The 19,750-nt window shown below is 40.4% G+C and overlaps 1 protein-coding gene across 3 annotated transcripts in view; it reads right to left on the bottom strand.

Annotated features, from left to right (window-relative positions):
- GLIS3 (GLIS family zinc finger 3) overlaps positions 1-19,750 on the bottom strand; it is a 433,026-nt gene that overhangs the window by 23,414 nt on the left and 389,862 nt on the right. For all 3 annotated transcript variants that reach the window (XM_019645914.1, XM_019645913.1, XM_019645915.1), the window contains one exon: positions 2,015-2,187. In XM_019645914.1, the coding sequence (XP_019501459.1) occupies positions 2,015-2,187 (173 nt within the window). The remainder of the gene's footprint in view (positions 1-2,014; positions 2,188-19,750) is intronic.

Raw genomic sequence — 19,750 nt, 5'->3', positions numbered from 1 at the left:
CAATGGTGTAATCCCCGAATCTCTTTTAAAATGTCTTCAGAAAGCAGAAAAAAGGAAGAAAAGAAAATCACCTATTATCCTACTACCATGATAAAAAGAACTGGTAACGTTTGAGAGAATTTCCTCTCAATTGTTTTCTACACACAAGTTAATTTTTGAATTTTTAAAATGTGTTTCACAGTTGTAATCAAAGAGTGTTATACTGCATTTCGTTGGAACCACGACACCATCGACTGTGAAATGTTCCATTATTCTGTATAGCACCAGAAAGAAAAATCATTGCCAATTATATGATGCCACTGACTGAGATATGTTCAGATTTCAGTTAAAGTGAAGGTTAAAATCGTGTGTCTTAGGATAAATGACCTATATTCTGTAGTTCACAAAGTCCACATTCATGCTGTCCCTCTCCCGCCTGCAGTTAAGGATGGCTTCACAGCACAGGGCACCTGGATCTCCACCACGTTAGACAAGCTTCTCATCTGGGGTGGGAAGCCCCCCTTAGAACGGAGAGTGCTCTGTTTGTCTTTCTCGTATACACATTGCTTTGCACATAGTAGGCACTCAAGAAATATTTCTTGGTTGAATACATAATTAAAGCTTCAGAAGAAATTGACCAACAGAAGGTAAACTTTACAACAGGCCCAAAGAATGGTGGAAGCCCAAGTTTTGTTAGTGAATACGGGGGTTGTGTGACTATACCTGGGGAGAAGGGAGAAGAGACAGATGGAACTTTGAGCTAGAGGCATTGACCCTGGGCTTGTCAAGGTCATTCCCTTCCTATAGCCTGCCACTGTCTCCACACTGCCTCGTCTTCAGCTGCCCAGGTCCTTACATTAATGTTCTTATCCAAGCCTCGCTCCATAGTGCTGCTTGATTCTGCCATCTTGGGAAATCATTCACACTTAATAACACTCAATTTGAACACTGATTTAGATTTGCTTAGAGACACCACCTATTATTTTCAAGTAACAACTCACATGAAGCAAATTCAGGAATCAGCAAGACGTTGACGAAGAATCATATTTTTCAGAAGAAGCTGAAACACTCAAGTCTAAATGGACAGTATATCTTCTGCTTATATAAAAAGGTCTGAGTGTCCCCAGGAAGTAAATAGCTATGCATAGTTTGAGTCTATATGATTTAGCAATTCAACCTTCTATAGATGTTACTGTCTGAGTCAGCAAAATGGGTTTAAATAAAGAAAAGAAGTGAAGGCAGACTGAGTTCTCCATACATGTTCCGGGTTAAACATAAGACCTACACATTTTGAAAATCATCATGTTCTCTTGCCTTCCATCCCTTTTTCTCTTCCTCCACATGACTATCAAGTATCTATGTGTCTTTACAACATGTGAAGAACTGTGCTAAGCTCTCTAAGAGAAATGACAATGGGCCAGAAAATTCTGACCTCAGAAAGAAGTTTACACATTAACAATGAAGATAAGTTTTACTCACAGAGAAGTAAATTACAAGGTAGAGAGAGCGTAAGTACTATCAGAGGGATACAGATGATAATGTATTCATAGTTTAGAGCCAGGAGAGGTTACGTCCAGCTAGGAGATCAGGAAAGGCTTCAGAGAGGAGGTGTCATTTCATCTGGGCCACGAAGGATGGACAGGATCTGGGCATATGGGAATAGGGACAAAGACCTGTGAGAGGAGAGGCGAGCATGAACAAAGGGCTCCTGTGGTTCCCTTGCACGCGACTGTTCATGGTTTAGAAAAGAAGATGCTGTTGTTAGGGCCTCTCCATGAGGTGTTCAAGTGCTGGGTCACTTAATGGCTCATCACCTTGGGCTGACCACTTTGGGGTATCATAAGTCATACTACCTTAAGGCCAAAGCCAGGAAAATACTATAAGATTTCATGCTGATGGTGACATTTTAGAGGGAAGTCATAAAAGGCAAAGCCTGGTGTAAAACAGAACATTTGAAATCCACAACGGGTAACTAAGACATTTGATTAAAAACATCACTTTCCAAAACTCAAGGGACTGACAGCTCCTCACTTACCATGGACGTGGATTCCATTTGGTTGGAAAGAAGCGTTTGTTTCCGGTTGATAAGACTTCAGGTGTGATCCTGAGAGCTGCTGGGTATGGGGAGGCTGTGTTCTCTGCATTATAGAAGGAGCCGGAGCTCTCCGGGGGCTGATGTGGTGAGGAGATGGAGCAGAAGGTGCAAACCTGAGAAAACAATTATAAAAGGAAACATGAGGGACTAAAATCACAGGAGCAAAGACACTTGTCAAAGCCAAATTCTAATTCCCCATCCTAGCTACATAACAGCATGAGAAAAAGCCCTTCAAAAAAAAATACTTTAAGACTTTTGTCTCCCAATTTTAACCACTGACTTCTCAACTGAGATACTGAGGGAACAAAAGAGATCAACAAACAGGAAATCTAGTCACAGTTTGGGTTTTTCAAGCTTCTTAAAACGCATTTCAAATACTCTGGGTTTGGTGAAATTAAAAGCACATCTTTTGTCAGACCGCTTTTCCGCTAATTTTTAAATCCCTTTGCATTTTAGGGGAAATTTGATCCGTATGTTTCTGATTCATTTACACTTAGCTCATAAACATTTTGTTCTGTAAGACATATCTGAGGTCCAAGAAGTGTTACAAGTCTTTATTATAAGCCTTTCTAATCCCATTCTCTTTAAACAATACATTTTCTTTTGCCAAGAGTAAATTAACTTAAACCTCAAAGGTCAAGTGTGGTTTGAAATCCAGAACCCAAGAGATCTGCGGGGGTTCTGTGCTTGGCAAAGAACACTGCCCCGGGTGTAACAGGAACATGGCGTGGGACATCTTTTGCAATCACATGAGCCGATCACAATACGACTATTGGTAGTTTCTGTGGGAGGACATACAGGTGTTTAAATAAGGTGGCAGCAACTAACCTGGCATATAAAATGAATAACTTTCCATTGATCTAACTGTATGAGAGAATTGGCAGGATGTGAATGACTAGATGTAAAGTGAATTTATACACTCTCACACTGAAGGGAAGGTGTACTTGTGAGAACAATGTTAAAGTTTAGCAATGTTCATAGACTATCAAAATGGTACTCGATTTGCCAGTTCAGTAGGGGGCTGGCACTGGCACAGTGTGGTACAGAAAGGGTCAGGGGATCCACTGAGGCAGCAAAATAATGTCTGGGGAAACTAGATTAGCAATGAATTGCTTGGTCTCCCCAAAAGGGCCCAGTGAGTTTCAAACTTTCAGTTGGCTGTTTCTTCCACTTTGTAGAAAGACAGGCTTTGTTCTACACCGATGTGTAGAAGTTGCCATCTGTGTATACCACTTATTTCACAGGAACGAATCACTCATTTGGCTAGGCCTTTGTAGAGGGCCACAGATGATAAAAAGGAGGACAAAGCCGTCAAGTTTACCAAGTAATTTGCAATGTTCTGAACCAGAATGTTTAGTAAGGCTGAGCTTCTACATTTGTATTACAGCTGCAAGAAACCGAGGGAGGAAATACCATGTTCTTTTTCGCATTCTCCTTATTGAGGTGTGAAGAGGCTGTGTAAGAAGATGATGTAGAAACCACGGAGGGAGGATTCGGACTAGATGACCTCTGGAAAAGGGAAGTTAGTGGACGCCTGAAACGACTAGTTGAGTTAGGATGCCTGCTTCATTGATAATTTATATCTTTGCTCTGCTGAAGGAGAACAGTGAGTGTCCTGTGCCAGTAAAATATATCTTTTCCAAACACATCATCTTAATTGGAGTTACTCATCTAAATGATGTGCTAAATGGCCTTGAGAGAAAACACAGCAATAGAACACTGGCACTGCTTGAGAACATCTAGTAAAAACTCGTACACCAGGATTCCTCATGTGGAGGCTGTTTTCTTGGGGAACATGTCCTTAATGTGCCTCAAAAGCCACTCTGAGGTTGTGGGTCAGGGATGAGGAATTGTGGGGTCACAGGCTTTACAGCTAGAAGGAGTCCACACTACTACCCGACACCAGAATCCCTGGGAGGGAGGGTGGTGGATTGGAAGGCAACCTGTATTACTACTTAAATAGCCATCATTGGCATCTCAAGTTTTTTTGGGTTTTTTTGTTTCTTTTTTTTGGGGGGGGGAGGGGCGGGGGCAAAGCAGCAAAATCCTTTGACTGGCTTCCTCACTATATTTTTTCATCTGAGAATAAAAGATGCAACATGCTCTAGATGGTTTTCTGGATTTCTTCTGGTACTTCTGCCACCTTTCCCTTCTGTTGAGGACTGATGGAGCAGAAATGTGTGGACTGGGCAAACTGCAGTATTTAGAAGTAGGACCCCAATATCATGGGATTGATGGGGACCAATTTTCTTTCATAACTCTCCAGCCCCACTGCACAGTTAAGTCTGACTCATAAGCAAGGGTTTGATTAACATAGAGTAGAAAAGGTGTGTGGGGAAGGGGAAGGAGGCAAAGGGTGTCAGCAATATAAAGCTTAATATTTTTATAATTTGGTGTGATGTTGCTATAGGGTGAATTATGATTACTAGCTATAAAAACGGGGGATAGTCAACCAACGAACTGAACAGAACTCATTTCAGCATTTTATGAGTAATCTAGAATGTAAATTCTATATAACAGACTGTATCTGTATGTAGATTACATATCTACATATAAATTAGATATCTGTGTATCTATCTAGAGAGTATATAATTATATGCTAATTATCAATCATTCTTATCTTATTCATTCACAGGGAGTTCCAAACGCTGGCCATGCCCTCTTAGTTACCACATATTACTTAATGTAATAATGATGAGAAAGAAAGAAAGAAAAAAATGTGGTAGTATACACACCAGCTTTTAGCATTGCTTATCTCAGAGACCCAGGGAGAATAAAATAATGCCGACTGAGCCTTCAGCTAACTCTGTATTTTGCTTTTTGCTAATTTGGATTGGATTTTTCTCCACATTATTTAAATAAATAAGATTATATGGTATAAATTAATTTAATTTCAAAATATAGTATGTCATTCCATATAATTAAGAAAAATTTAAGTATAAACTATTCTAAGTATTCTAGGTAAATAAATGTATACCTAAGGCAGTCTTTGATTTGGAAAGAAAAGAATTGGTATAAAAATTTTAACATTTACATGTATAGAAAAAAGATGAAAAGTGGTAAGACATGATCTCAATTATCCAGACAATTGCTAGGAACAAGGAAATAAGAACTCAGCACTAAAAAATTGAGTATTCGGAAGTGAGTGTGTATATGTGACTGATTTTCAAGTACAGCACGTAGAATCAATTTTGTAGCCTAAAATGACTACACAGTATTTTACTGAAGAGTCTCTCACAATCCCTCTATTAATTTAAATTTAATTTTTATAAACTTGGTTACTTGTTAACCAGCTCATAATAGAGTAGAAACAGCAAATTAAAATTAGGGCTGCGACGGGCAGGAGAAGAGTGGAGAAGGTGAAAGCGAGTCCTGTTGTTAAAGCAAAGCTCTGGGTTCCCAGCATAATCACTGACAACTCATAGCAGGAAAGATGCCAGAAAAATGATTTCAAAAGTCAAAAGGACTCAAGAAACTTGAGTGGTTTGAGGCCATTTACTCCAGAAGCAAGCAAACAAACAACAGCCATGCTCACTGAGTAAACAGAAGCTCACTAAGTAAAACATAAAACATTCCTATTGTTACTGAAGGAGGGATGAACCCCTTTCTTAGTGTCCTCAACTATTTTCCAAACTTGTTTTAAACAGCACACCACGCATACCAAAATGAATAGGTCTAAATATTCTGCCCAAAACAGGGGTATCTTTTAAATTCAAAGAAGGTATTTTTTAAATATTTATGCCAAAATAAACAAACAAACAACTTTGATGCTGACTATAAATTGCAGTGATTTACAATTTTTCTCCTGTGGAATATCTCATTCCTCCATGATGTTAGGACAAGAGGATATCACTCTGATTCATTGTGAGCTACAGGAGTGTCCAAAGCCAGAAGAGAGATGGTCTGAAAGTTTTCTAGGTCCAACTATGTCCCACAGCTGCTGATCTGCAGTTGACATTTCACAGATTTCATTCAACAGAGCTTGCCAGTCAGTCTCTTCTCTGGCCTTTTATATTTTTATGAAACAATAGGAAATTGTTATGTAAATACGCACACAATAGACTAAAGCTAAAAAAACAAAATAAAACAAATCACTGCTTACCAGAAACATCACACAAAAGCAAATCAGAGAACTGAGTCAACCATTTCCACTCATTTAGTGGAGTTTATATAACCTTCACATGAGCCATGGTTCAATGGCATGCCAAAAAAAATAAATAAAAAAAAAGGGATGGGAGGAAACACGTTTTAAAGGGCTCATAAGATTTTCTGGAAAAAAAAAAAAGAAAAACAAACAAACAAACAAACAAAAAAAACTTAGAAAGGTTTCTACAAATATTTATCTATACACATCTTAGATAATGTCTGATATTTTGGGGGTATTTACTTGGTTATGCTCCCACCTTCTGTTCACACTAAGCTCCCCAACCTTGCAGTGAATTAAGCCAGAAGCACAGAGGTTATCTTTCCTGCAAATGCAGTACTCAATCTCAGATTGTTCCATAGAACAATAGGTCCCAATCGAGACATGTAAAACCGGTCAGGATCATATGCAGAAAAACCGCAAATGGCAGGAGAAGCAGATGGATGTGCTCTAAGACAGATGTACTAGAAATCCTGGGCTGGAAATCTGGCTTTGTCCCTTCCTCGCTGGGTAATCTTGAATAAATTACCTGACTTCCCCCAGCTTCAATTTCAAGTATAAAATAAAGATAATCTTGACTCTCAATGGGGATCATAAAATCTGAGATAACATTTTTATTTATGCATTCAAAAGATATCTACTGAGCACTGACCAAGTTTGTGGCACTGCTTTAAGCACTAGGGACAAAGCAACACATGACACATATCCTTGTCTTTGTGGAACTCATATTTCAGAAAGGGGAGGCAGGCAATGAACGAATTTAAATAAGCAAACCATGTGTTGGGCTACAGGAAATGAGTATTAGGAAGAAAAATAAAGACTAGAAGGTGAGGGATGGTAGTGGATTATGAACAAATTTAAATTGGGAAGTCAGAGACCTCCAAGTACTTTAGACAATAAATGTCTGACACTTTTTAGATGAGGAATACATGGCTATGAAACGACTTCTCTCATATTCCTTATATTAACAATGTACCCATTGCTTGAGAGCTATATAAGATTGTGGTTCAAGCACTGCATTAGACTATCTATGGAGATTTTCAATACCGCCCTTCCCCGCCCCACATACCCCCTACGGTATGATGTGCCACAGAAATTATGTTTTGTGCATGTGTTACTACTCCAGTGTTTCTCTTTTAAACACTTTCAATTACAGTTGACATTCAATATTATTTTATATTAGTTTCAGGCGTATACCATAGTGGCTAGACATTTATATAACTAACGAAGTGATCCCCTGGCACCTACCTGGCACCATACGTAGTTATTACCATACTATTGACTATATTCATTATGCTATAATTTACATCCTCTTGAATATTTTGTAACTACCAATTTGTACTTCTTAATCCCTTCACCTTTCTCATGCAGCCCTTAAACCCCTTCCCTTCAGTTGGCTCTATTTATGGAGTTCTTTTTTTTTTTTTAATTAAAGTTTACTAGGGTGACAATGTTAGTAAAGTTACCTAGGTTTCAGGTGTACGATTCTATAATACATCATCTATGATTCACATTGTGTGTTTTTCACCCAGAGTCAGTTCTCCTTCTATCACCTATGGAGTTCTTTTTTTTTTAAGATTTTTATTGGGGAATTGGGGAAGGGGAACAGACAAGTTGCTGTCCTTTTGTTCTTCAGTCTAGTTGTGGAGGACGTTGCTTCACTGGCCCAAGTTGTTGGCACCATCATTGCGCTCTTCCCGGAGCGAGGCACATCAGTCGCCGGCTTCTGGACACTCACACTGGCTGCAGCCTACACGGTAGCCCATGGCAACCCTTTGCAGCAGGGGCTGCAGCCTATACCATTGCCAGAGACCCACGGCAGCCCAGCTCCAGATTGAGCTGTTGTTCAGCATCTTAGCTGTAGAGGGCAGTGTCACTGGCCCTCATATGTGGGATCTGAACCGGAGCCCTCTGGCGTCCCAAGCCAGCTCTTAACCAACGCGCCACTTGACCGGCCCCCTATGGGGTTCTAACATGTAAAAAAATGTTAGGGCTCCTTTGTCCCTTAACTATTCAGATATGGAAATAAAGCTCAAAGAAAGTGAGGCATTTCCTCATCTGGCTAATTTTCTAGTTCTCAGAGCTGTTAGTTGTGGTCTTATGTAAGAAAATCTCATTTCTTGGTACTGGGTTTCCCAAAGGAGTATCCCGAGTTCACAAATTCTTACAATCATAGAATGTTCTAGCTGAAGGGCACTAGAGCACCGCCTTATTCAGATGAGATAAAGTAGGCCCACAGACATGAAATGATTTGCCGAGTCCCACAGCTAGAGCTCCAGGTATCACTTTATTCCAATAAGGCAAGATGCTTTCTAGTGGAGACGTGAAGCAAGGCTGAGGGAGGATGGGAGAGGACTCCTGTGGGCATCTGAGATTTCGATCCTTATCACCGAGTGATGGGGATGTATCAGCAACCTATTGCTTTTAAGAAACCTGACAATGGAGTCAGGTTTCCCAGTTTGCTTTGGTGAACCTGCTCAATTCTGAACTGGTGTTCTTGCCCAAGCTGGCTTATAACTTTAGTCTTTCCAACTGGGTAACTTCTTTCAGGTACCACTCTTTCCCCTCTCTATAAGGCCAAAATACTTCCATGTTAACTAACAATTTTATTTCTTCAAACAAAATTTACTAAAAGACTTTGTTGCAAGTCAAGAACATGTCATAAATATGTCTTACTTCTCTTCATTTGTGCTATGTAAGTAAGTAGTTCTAGCAAGCAGTGTGGGACTGTGTGTTACAGCACTGCTTTGGGAGTTAACACTGTGGGGGTTAACCCACTAGATTAAATGTTGGTTGATATGTGCTTTGGATAGTTCCCCACCACCACTACCACTTCCATGGGGGTTACAGACCTCCCAAAGATGGAAGAATGCATCAGAACACTTTGTTTCATTGTATTCACATGAAAAATATTATTGATTTGCTGCCAGAGAGTGGGAATAATGGATACAAACTGGTCTATGGTGGATTGGAGAGGTATTTTTTTTATTCCCCCAAAGAATTGTGGGGTATCATCTGTGGTGGTTTTAAAATTTATCTGTGAAAACTAATCAATGAAAAATGGCTTTAGCAGTTGGCCCACTGCAGAGGGGGGAAAAAGAAATCCTTTTCAGAACCTAAAAAGAAAAGCACAGTTTTAAGGATTTCACATCTGATTTAACATCTAAATCCCCCCCTCTCCCCATCCCAATGATAATACCCCACTTTGTATAGCCAGACAGCACTCCATTTTAGTAGACTTTAGTGGTCTTTATAACGATTTATGAATCACTTCATGAATTCCTGGCTGATTCATCTGGGTGACTATAGTATCTACTTATACTTCCCTTCTGTCTCACAAAAGAGACAGTTGGACTCAGTTCAATCCAGATTTGTCCCCGAATGAATCACAGCACGTTACTGGGGGAACTGCAAATTGAATTCTGCTTCTGAGACAATCAAGACCAGCTTTCAGAAATGAAGAAACGGCCGCTGGGAAGTGTGGGTGATTGCAACACAGTTCATCTGGGCAGGACTAAAGCAGGCCAAGGGCTGTATATGTCCATCTGAGGACTCTCTTCCAAACTAGTCAAAAGGCAGAATCCAGCTCCTGGAAGGGCTTAGAGTTTCTTTCTCCTTATAAGAGGCTCTGTCAATATTAACTGCAAATAATTTATCATGTTGGACAAGACCAAGACTCAAAAATATTGGGTCGTCAGAAGAAAAGTCACGATGTATTGTTTCTATGTTTTCTATGCAAAAATGAGTCATGACTTTTCCGATGACCCAATAATTGCCCAGGTCTCCATAGGGCATGACAAATTGAGGGCTATGAGGCTAGGTATAGGTGAAATGATCACCAAGTTTTTTTTAAAGGAGTCCCATATATATATATATATATATATATATATATATATATATATATATATATATATATATATATATATATATATTATAATGTTGTGAGAAATAGAAAGGGTAGAGTGAGCTGGAGAAATATTTCTCCACAGGGGTATAGGAAGTCAGTTGTAAGTTAAGAAAATAAAGTAATAATGCCCAAGGCAGAGAAATATATGTTTTCTGGTAAATACTGAAATAGGGCCCAGGACATCACAATAACTCTGCCTCCCTGCCCCCCCAACCACCCACCCCTTTGTGGAAATGAAAACGGAGGAGACGACATCCAAGATACATTAGAGAACTGAACTGTGCAGGACACATTTCACCAACAGCTGAAGGTCTTTTCTTAATATCTAGCCTACAGAATTGGCTGTGACTCAGTTGTTTGTCTATTTCAGAATCTATGTGATGGCGAGAGAGGCAAAAAAAGAAAGTCTGATTCTGTCAAATCCTTTACAAAAAAATGTCAACCAGAGGAAAATGTATCCAGAGTGGTCTTAAATGTTTGATGTCAAAAATTATGCTATGAAAAAACAATTCTGCACTGATATCATCTCTTTGGCAGTTCTGAGAATGTCAAAGTAAAGGGGGATTAACTCAAGGCTCTGTGGCGAAGGGAAGATCCTCTTGTTCAGCATGGTGTTAGGCATAGAGTTCAGTCATCATGACAGTAAAAGGAAATAGATTTTTTAAAATTCAGAAGAGATTGTTATGAGAATATCAGATGAGAAATGGGGAAAAAGAAGCGTGATTTCTGTCTAAACATGAGAAAGGTAGGCACAGGTAGAGAAAAAATGGCCTCTTGCATGCCTTTCTCATGATCTCAAACTGCAAACACCAGTTTCTTGACAACATCAGAAGAACTTTTAGAACTAACTTCAAATGCAGCGCTCCTGCCAAGTATGTCCAGGTGCCTTTGAAAGCCACTGCCAAATGAGACCTCAAAAGTCAACATAATTCATAAATTTGAAAAGAAACTAGCTGGGTGGTGGTTTGGTCAGTAATAACATGTGCTGTTATTTGGCTAGAGAAATGAATTGGAGGAAAAGGCATCTATTTAAAAATTCACAATTAGAGAGGGCCTCTTGGCTCTTAAAGATGGAAAGAGCATCAAATACTCGGATGTTTACTACCGTTTTGTATCTCCAGCACCTCGTCCAGTACTACGCAATGATAAGCATTTAATAAATGTGGGTCATCCCTGTTGAAGAACTACTCTGTTGAACAGACCAATGGTTCCAAAGAGTTGGCTCCCAAATGGGTGCCAATTTTATTGTCCAGGTAGATAGTACCTTTGTCCAATTGGTGCAAACGTCCAGTTGGACATCCTATTTGCCCAGAGATCATCGTTTTTCTTTATGAGGGGAGAACACCTTATTCAAGAGAATGACTTCAATCATTTACTGAGGAAGATGATTAAAACAGAGAAAAGTTTTCCTCCTTGCAACTACATGGAAAACAATCAAAGACTATTTCTCAGAAAGGAAGCAAAAAGACTAATCCAAAGAACTTTGTCTTTTGCTTTCTGCTCACCTCAATAGTCTCCTGACCACTAACAAACACACAGTCCTTCACTTACAAAAAGATACATAGTCTCTTAGCGGTCAATTCTCTCAATTGTCCTCACTCAAGAGGGGAAAAGACAAAGTTGATTTCCAGATCACACTGTTAAACAATAAGCAAAGGCTTCTCTTTGAACAGCCTTTTCTACGTCAGAGATGAGGCACTTCGTAATATGTGGATGTCTTGACTCAGGCTAAAACAGCTTGTGGGCTCTCACTTGGGGAATTCTGGCTCCATATGACTTGCTGTTTCAGAAAAAGCATATGAAAAGAACACACTGACACATTTGAATAATGTAATGGCTTAGTTTGAACTCCATGTTGCTTAATGCTAATGCCTAAAGTAGAGGTTGCAAGAAAAGGAATTCTATTTACCTCAAGCCTTCCTTGTTACTGTCATGACTCACTTTCCTGACTGAAAATCCAAGGGGACAAAAAAACCATCATCTTGGGCTTCACATGAGGTAGATTTGTTTGGAATGTGGAAACAAAATAAAGATGGCTGATTTGGCATTCAGAGGTGAAACAACTTTGTTGGCATTTAAAAAATATAGCTCCTTTTACAGACATTCTAATGGTTGGTTTGTGACGTGTGCTTGTAATTAAACTAAAAGGAAGAACTTGCATTTTGCAATTAAACATACATGGAAAACAGTCTGATGTGAACGAATACTTGAACCACGAGGCAAGCTGTTTGGTAGAGTGCCACACGTATGCACATAACAGCGTCTCTTGCTTTGCCATAAAGTGACCCAGAGGAGAATGTGGCGATGGAAAAATAACAATCATCTGTTCAGGGTTATGGTTACCTTTCCCAGAAATAATAAAGGAATCATAGTCATAGTCCTCCCTTCACGTTCATTTATTCCACACAATTTCTTAGGTGTTCCCCTCTAAGTACTGAGGGGGGGGGCACCTAACTTGTGAACAAGTTAGTTGTAAGCATGATATAGTCTCTGCTCTCAGGGAGCTCCTGTTTGAGTGGAATATAAGTAGATCAATAAACAGACTGTGTGATTTCAGGGAGTGCTAGATCTATGAAGAAAAATAGAGCAAAGAGGGAATTTTAGACACAGTGGTCAAGAAAGGTTTGTTTTAAGAGGTAACATTTGACCAGAAATGAATATACAAGTCATGTAACCTCCCGGTGAAGCTACCTTTCAGGTTTCAGGAACAGCAAGTACAAAGGTCCTAAGACGAGATGAGGTGGTGTTTTCCAGGAACAGTAAGAAGGCCAGTATGGCTGCAGCAGATTAAGCAAGAGGAGCAGTAGTAAATAAACGTGATGAAGGCCAGACCATAGAGGGCCATGTAGACTTCGAGAAGGTCTTGGACTTTACTCCCAAGTATGGTGGGAGAAGGGATATGAGCCGGAAATCCCCAACGATTCGATTTACATTTTAAAGGGCAGGTCTGGTAGTAGAAGAAAGGCCTGAGTGCCTTGATGGAGTGAGGGTTGTGGGTCTGGGAGACCAGTTAGGGGCATGTTGTAGTTGAGATGGGAGGGGATGGTGGTTCACTAGGGTTGGAGAAGTGGAGCTAATTAGGCTGAAGTGTATTTGAACTAACAGAACATATAGATTAATCAGTAGTGAGAGTATTTTTAAACAAGGAGGAATCAAACGAGAGGCCTAGGCTTTCAGGTTTTTAATTTAGGTTTTATTGTTTTCCAGTGGAGCCATTCACAATCACTAGGTAGGCAAGAAGAAAGTAGCATATCACCAATTTCCCCATATGTGTGATTACTAGGAGTAAATCAGCACGGCATATTTAAGAAGCAATGAGTAAGGGGAAATCTCTATGAGAAGTAAGTTCATTCCAAAGGTCAGTAACCCAGCTGATATTTGCCACAGAGAGTGAACCATGGCTGGGGTCATGGATCAGTATTTAAGAAGTTTAAAGACTGGTGGGCTATTCTTTCCTGGTGAAGTACCAGAAACTTTTGACAAACTTAAAGAAACTTAAAGAAAACCAATCGAAAAATGACCCCAAGTGTTTTCAATCTAAGACCCAAAGCTCTAATCTCCATCTTCGAGGCTAGGATATTGGAACTTTCTGCCTCTTCACTGCTCACAGCATTGACATTAGGAACAACTTTCATTACATTCAGTGATGAGAGAGGGAGAGAGGGAGAGGGAGAGGGAGAGAGAGAGAGAGAGAGAGAGAGAGAGAGAGAGAGAGAGAGAGAGAGAGAGAGTTGTTTTGGAAGGTGGAATTTGGATTCCAACCTCTCTTAATCTTGACTGTATGTGAAATGGACTCCTTTATGGGATGCCAAATGAGGATAACTGTTTTCTGAATAAAAAGTGCTGCATCCCCCAAAAAGAGAGTGATATTCACAATCATGTGGCATTACGTGACCATCGTATTCACAGGCTCTAACAGGATAGCTGGTGTGGATGCCAACAGGCAAGCTGATAAAATTTGCTATTTGATGCTTATGTTTGTTTTTTTACTATGGCTTTTCTCAATTATTTCAACAATCAGGATTGATGAGCTTTATTTTTAAGATTGACAAGCCAGTGTTTGTCACCCTGTAAGTTTGGTAGCTTTCTATACACGCGGGAAAGTGTCTGTCATACATATTTGGGAGCCACTCAGAGCAATGCTCACTGGGTAAATTGCAACTAAGTTATGACACCCAGCAATGTGGACACATTTTAACAATATTCCAGTCTTCTCTGATATAATAATAAAAGTGAGGCCAAGTTATTTCTGATATTAGAACTCTAACGTTCAGATGTTTTTCACTTTGTCTCTAGTGTGAAGGTCATTTTTTTTTTTGATACTCAGTGACTCTTCAAGACCCTGGTATGCCAAGCTCGTATTATAAAATACAAGCTTTGAATTGCAAGGGACAAAACTGTCTTTTCAAATTGTATTAAAAATGAAAATAACATAAGCCCCACTGTGCTGCCTTCTCAGTCTAGGATATACAAAGAACAGCCCTATTTACTTGAGGACTAGATGAACCATTTGTCCATTCTTTGTCATTTCTTCTTCTGTTGGGCACAGATTACATACTAAACTCTTTCCAGGTGGATAACATCATAGGGAGGCATTTGGAATATATGCCAGATCATCAGGGTACCCTCATTGGCCAAATACACAAATTACTGTCCTCAAGACAAAGCCCTAACTCCTTAATGCAGTTCAGGAGGCTCCTCCCATATTTATACCTGAAGCTCCATCCCTGCTCTCTCTCTCCTCTGAGCTTTTGAACACACCCATGTTGCTCGGCCACGTCCTATAGGGCCTCAGCTTTCCCAGAGATATTTCTTCCTCTATTCCTCCCTCCCCAATTTTGGGTTAAGCAATCTTTCAGGCCCTTGTAGCACCCTTTCATTGCATCCAAAATTTTGCTTGCTTGTTGGCCTGGCTGATTCTCATTAGACTGGACACTTTATGAGGGCAGGACTCTTGTCAGGCTTATTGGCCACTATATCCTCAGTGTCCAGCATATTGCTTGGTACACAAACACTAGCTGACTGAATTGCTAAATAAATAAAGGAATCCAATGCTGATATCGATGTTGATAAGCTTTAATATTTTATTTTATGCTGAAGATTTTTATTCATTATTGCACATATACTAGGAGATTAAGAAGAGAGAGAAAGGGGCTGCCAGTCAAGATGGCAGAGTAAGCAAACCCTGTGCTTACATTCTCTCATGACCACATCAAAATTACAACTGAGCTGCAGAACAACTATCATGGAGAATCACCTGAAGTCTAGTTAACAGAAGTCCTATAACTAAGGATATACAGACAAAGCCACTTCGAGACTGTGGGGCAGGGCAGAGACACAAAATGAGCGGGTACCACACACACATGTGGCAGTTAAAAACCAGGAGGGATATTTCAGCTGCAGAGGTTCCCCCCTGAGGAACAAGGGGTCCCAGCCCCATACTAGGCTCCCCGGTCCAGGGTCCAGTCCAGGAACAGAAGTCCTTACAACTTCTGCTAGTAAAAACCAGCGGAAGTTGTGGCTGAGTGGGCTGACAGGGGGCTGCTGGAGTTTCAGGTGTTTCTTTTAAAGGGCTCTCGCATGGCATTACTTGTTGATGGACTGACTCACACTGAGCTCGCGCACTGGAGCAGCGGCTCTATAGGCATCAGAGACATGTGGGGAAGAGCTGAATTGTCTGGTTTCAGGGCAAGGGCTGGAGGGGCAGCTTTCTCCCAGACAGAGGCACTGGCAGAATCCACTGTTTCTCTGTTGAGCCCCCAGAGTACAGACACAGGCAGCTGCCATATCTGAGTCTCCATCAACCCGGCTAACTCCTGTTGCCCCACTCTGATGATTTCCTGAGACTCTGCCCAGCCCAATTTGTGGGCCTACCCGAGCAGCTTCCAGTGGCTTTTCCATACAAACAATCTGTCTTCCCTCATGCTGAGGACTTTCCTAAAAGCTCTCAAAGGCGCACAAACCCCAAACAAGCAGCCCCAAGCCTGGCACTGGTGGCAACGATCCTCGGTTCACAGCTTAGCCTCTCCCAGTCACCTGTAAGCCCAGCACAAAGGGCAACCATCAACAGATCACTTTGTAGCTCATTCCAAGTGGCCTTGGGCAGGGCACAGGCAGAGACTGATGTTGGCCTGCAACAGAACCCCTCCCAAGAAGCACGAGAACCAACACCCCTAGTGGCCATCTTCAGACTACACCAGAGCACCATCCACCCCACCTCCACAAACAATGCACCCAAAGGACAAGCTGGGCAGGCATCAGAGCCCTGCTAAAGCAAATCCTGCTCCATAGGGTCAGCCCCTGCATAACAGTTTCTCCACTGTCATCACGGCCAGTTCTCACAACCAATCAGCCAGAGGGTCAATCCCTTCCACTGACATGCAAACAGAAACCAAGGCTCAACTAAAACAAAAGGGCACACTCAACCCACACAAGGGAAACTCTTGAGGAGCCAGCTCAGGTAACCAAGGAGACTGTGCCACTGGGTCTCATAGGATACCTACTATGTAAGGCCACTCTGTTAAGACCAGGAGACATAGCAGCTCTACCTAATACACAGAAACAAAAACACAGAGGCAGGCAAAGTGGGAGACAAAGAAAAATGTCCCAAATGAAAAGAACAGAACCAAACTCTAGAAAAAGAACTAAATAAAATAAAGATAAGCCATCTATCAGATGCAGAGTTCAAAACACTGGTTATAAGGCTACTCAATGATCTCAGTGAGAACTTCAACAAAGAAATAGGAAACATAAAATTAGAGATAGAAATCACAAAAAAGAACTAGTCAGAAATGAAAAATATAATAACTGAAATAAATAAACATTAGAGGGGATCAACAGTAGATTAGATGAAGCTAAGGATCAAATCAGTGATTTGTAAGATAAGGTAGCAGAAAACACCCAATCAGAAGAGCAAAAAGAAAAAAGAATCCAAACAAACAAACAAACAATGAGGGCAGCTTAAGAGGTCTCTGGGAAAAAAACATCAAGCATACCAATATTTACATCATAGGGGTATCAGAAGGAGAAGAGAGAGAACAAGGAATTGAAAGTCTATTTAAAGAAGTAATGATGGAAAACTTCCCTAACCTGGTGAAGGAAATAGACACAAACCCAGGAAGGGCAGAGTCCCAAACAAGATAAACCCAAAGAGGCCCACACCAAGACACATTATAATTAAAATGCCAAAGGTTAAAGATGAAGTGAGAATCTTAAAAGCAGAAAGAGAAAGGAAATTAGTTACCTACAAAGGGAGCTTCCATAAGACTGTCAGCTGATTTCTCAACAGAAACTTTGCAGGCCAGAGGGATTAGCACGAAATATTCAAAGTGATGACAAGCATGGACCTACAACCAGGGTTACTCTACCCAACAAAACTATCATTTAGAATCAAAGGAGATCAGAGCTTCCCAGACAAAAAAAAAAAAAAAAAAAAAATCACCACCAAACCAGTATTGCAATAAATGTTAAAGGGACTCCTTTAAGAAGAAGAAAAAGTAAAAAGATTAAAAAAATGATTAATAAGATGTCAGTAACTACATCTCTATCAACAATTACTTTAAATGTAGATAGATTAAATGCTCCAATCAAAGACATAGGGTAGCTGAATGGATAAGAAACTAAGACCCTTACATATGCTGTGTACAAGAGACTCACTTCAGATTGAAAGACACACAGAGGCTGATAGTAAAGGGATGGGAAAAGATGTTTCAGGAAAATGGAAAAGAAAAAAAAAGGCTGTGGTAGCAATAGTTATACCAGACAAAACAGACTTTAAAACAAAGGTTAGGGGTGGCCAGTTAGCTCAGTTGGTTAGAGCACCGTGCTCATAGCACCAAGGTTGCTGGTTCGATTCCTACATGGGACACTGAGTTGCATCCTCCACAACTACACTGAAACAACTACTTGACTTGGAGCTGATGGGTCCTGGAAAAACACATGTTCCCCAATAAAATTTAAAACAAAACAAAACAAATAACCCCTCCAAAACAAAACAACCACCACCAACAAAAAAAAACACCCCAAAAACAAAAACTATAACAAGAGACAAGGAAGAAACCAGTAATCCCACCTCTGGGTATTTATCTGAAGAAACCCAAAACGCTACTTTGAGGGAACATGTGCATCCATATGTTCATTGCAGCATTATTTACAATATCCAAGATATGGAGGCAACCTGATATCCATCAATGGATGAATGGATAAAAAAGAGGTAATACATATTATATATACAATGGACTATTACCCAGCCATAGAAAAGAATGAAATCTTGCCATCTGCAACATGATGGACTGAGAGGTTACAGTGCTGAATGGAGTAAGTTAGACAGAGAAAGACAAATGCCATATGATTTTACTTATTGGTGGAACTGAAAGAACAAAATAAATGAACAAACAAAACAAAAACAAACATAGATACAGAGAACATTTTGATGTTTGTCAGTTAGGAGGAGGTTTCAGGGTTAGGGTGGGGTGGGGGGGAGTGGATGAAAAAGGGGAAGGGATTAAGAAGTACAAATTGGTAGTTATAGAATAGTCATGGTGATGTAAAGTAGAGCATATGGAATATATCAGTACATTTTAATGGCTACGTGTGGTGTCAGATGGATACTGGATTTAACGGGATGATCACTTCGTGGGTTGTATGGATGTCTGATCACTACACTGTATACCTGAAACTAGGATAGTGTTGTAGGTCAACTGTAACTGAAAAATAAAAAAATAATTTTTTTTAAAAAAAGAAGAGGGGAAAATTATGTGGAGCATATGTGTGTGTGTGTGTGTGTGTGTGTGTGTGTGTGTGTGTGTGTGTGTATGTCTGAATGAGCTCAGTGGGTGAAGACACCCATGTTCCTGTTTGCTCAGAAAGTCCAGAAGAGAGAAGGACAGCAAAGGAACAGGACTAGTTTTGAGCTATTCACATGCTACACACGCAAATAAGAGAGAAGGGCGAGTATCAGGCCTCTAGCATTGAAGACCACAAGAAAGCAATGTAGGGAACCCCAGCACTGGATGATGGCCAGGGACTCTAAGCAATGTGTATGTGTATGAATATATGTATTAGAACAAGTATTTATTGTGTCAATGTATGCAAGTTACATAAGATGGTAGGAACTTTGAGAATTGGGATCACCACCATCTAGACCAATGAATCAAGGGGAACAATCCTTTCTGAGAACCTCCCACCTAGGCAGTGGGAATTAGCAATGACCTCCTGTTTCCTAGGCATTCCCCTCACTGATCCTCTTCTCCTGTCAAAGCCTCCTCAGCAACTACCACTGGGACATGCAGCACAAAGCACTTTGGAAGTTACAAGGAAATGTAAGGTTTCTGCCCTCAAAGAACTAATAATCAGTTAGCAAGGTGACACCTGGAAAATGGTAAATCAATTAAACAGGGAGTTAACAGGGGGCCTTGTCTTTGTGAGCTGTAAGAGGCAAGAAGGCTTTCTGGGTTGAGAACTAAGCCAAGCTCCAAAGGCTAAGTCACAGTCAAGAATATGACAATAAGGGGAGTCTTTAAGTAGAGAAAGGTCCTGAATTAAGATGCAGAAACCAAGTCAGTGAGCAGGCTGGTTTGACTAGGGCTGAAGAACCCGACAGAATTGCAAAGACATTAAATAGAAA

Source organism: Hipposideros armiger, unplaced genomic scaffold (assembly GCF_001890085.2).
Source record: "Hipposideros armiger isolate ML-2016 unplaced genomic scaffold, ASM189008v1 scaffold_95, whole genome shotgun sequence".
Taxonomy (NCBI): Eukaryota; Metazoa; Chordata; class Mammalia; order Chiroptera; family Hipposideridae; genus Hipposideros; species Hipposideros armiger.
Note: the sequence above shows the minus strand (reverse complement) of the source record. Positions and strands in the feature narration are given on the sequence as shown.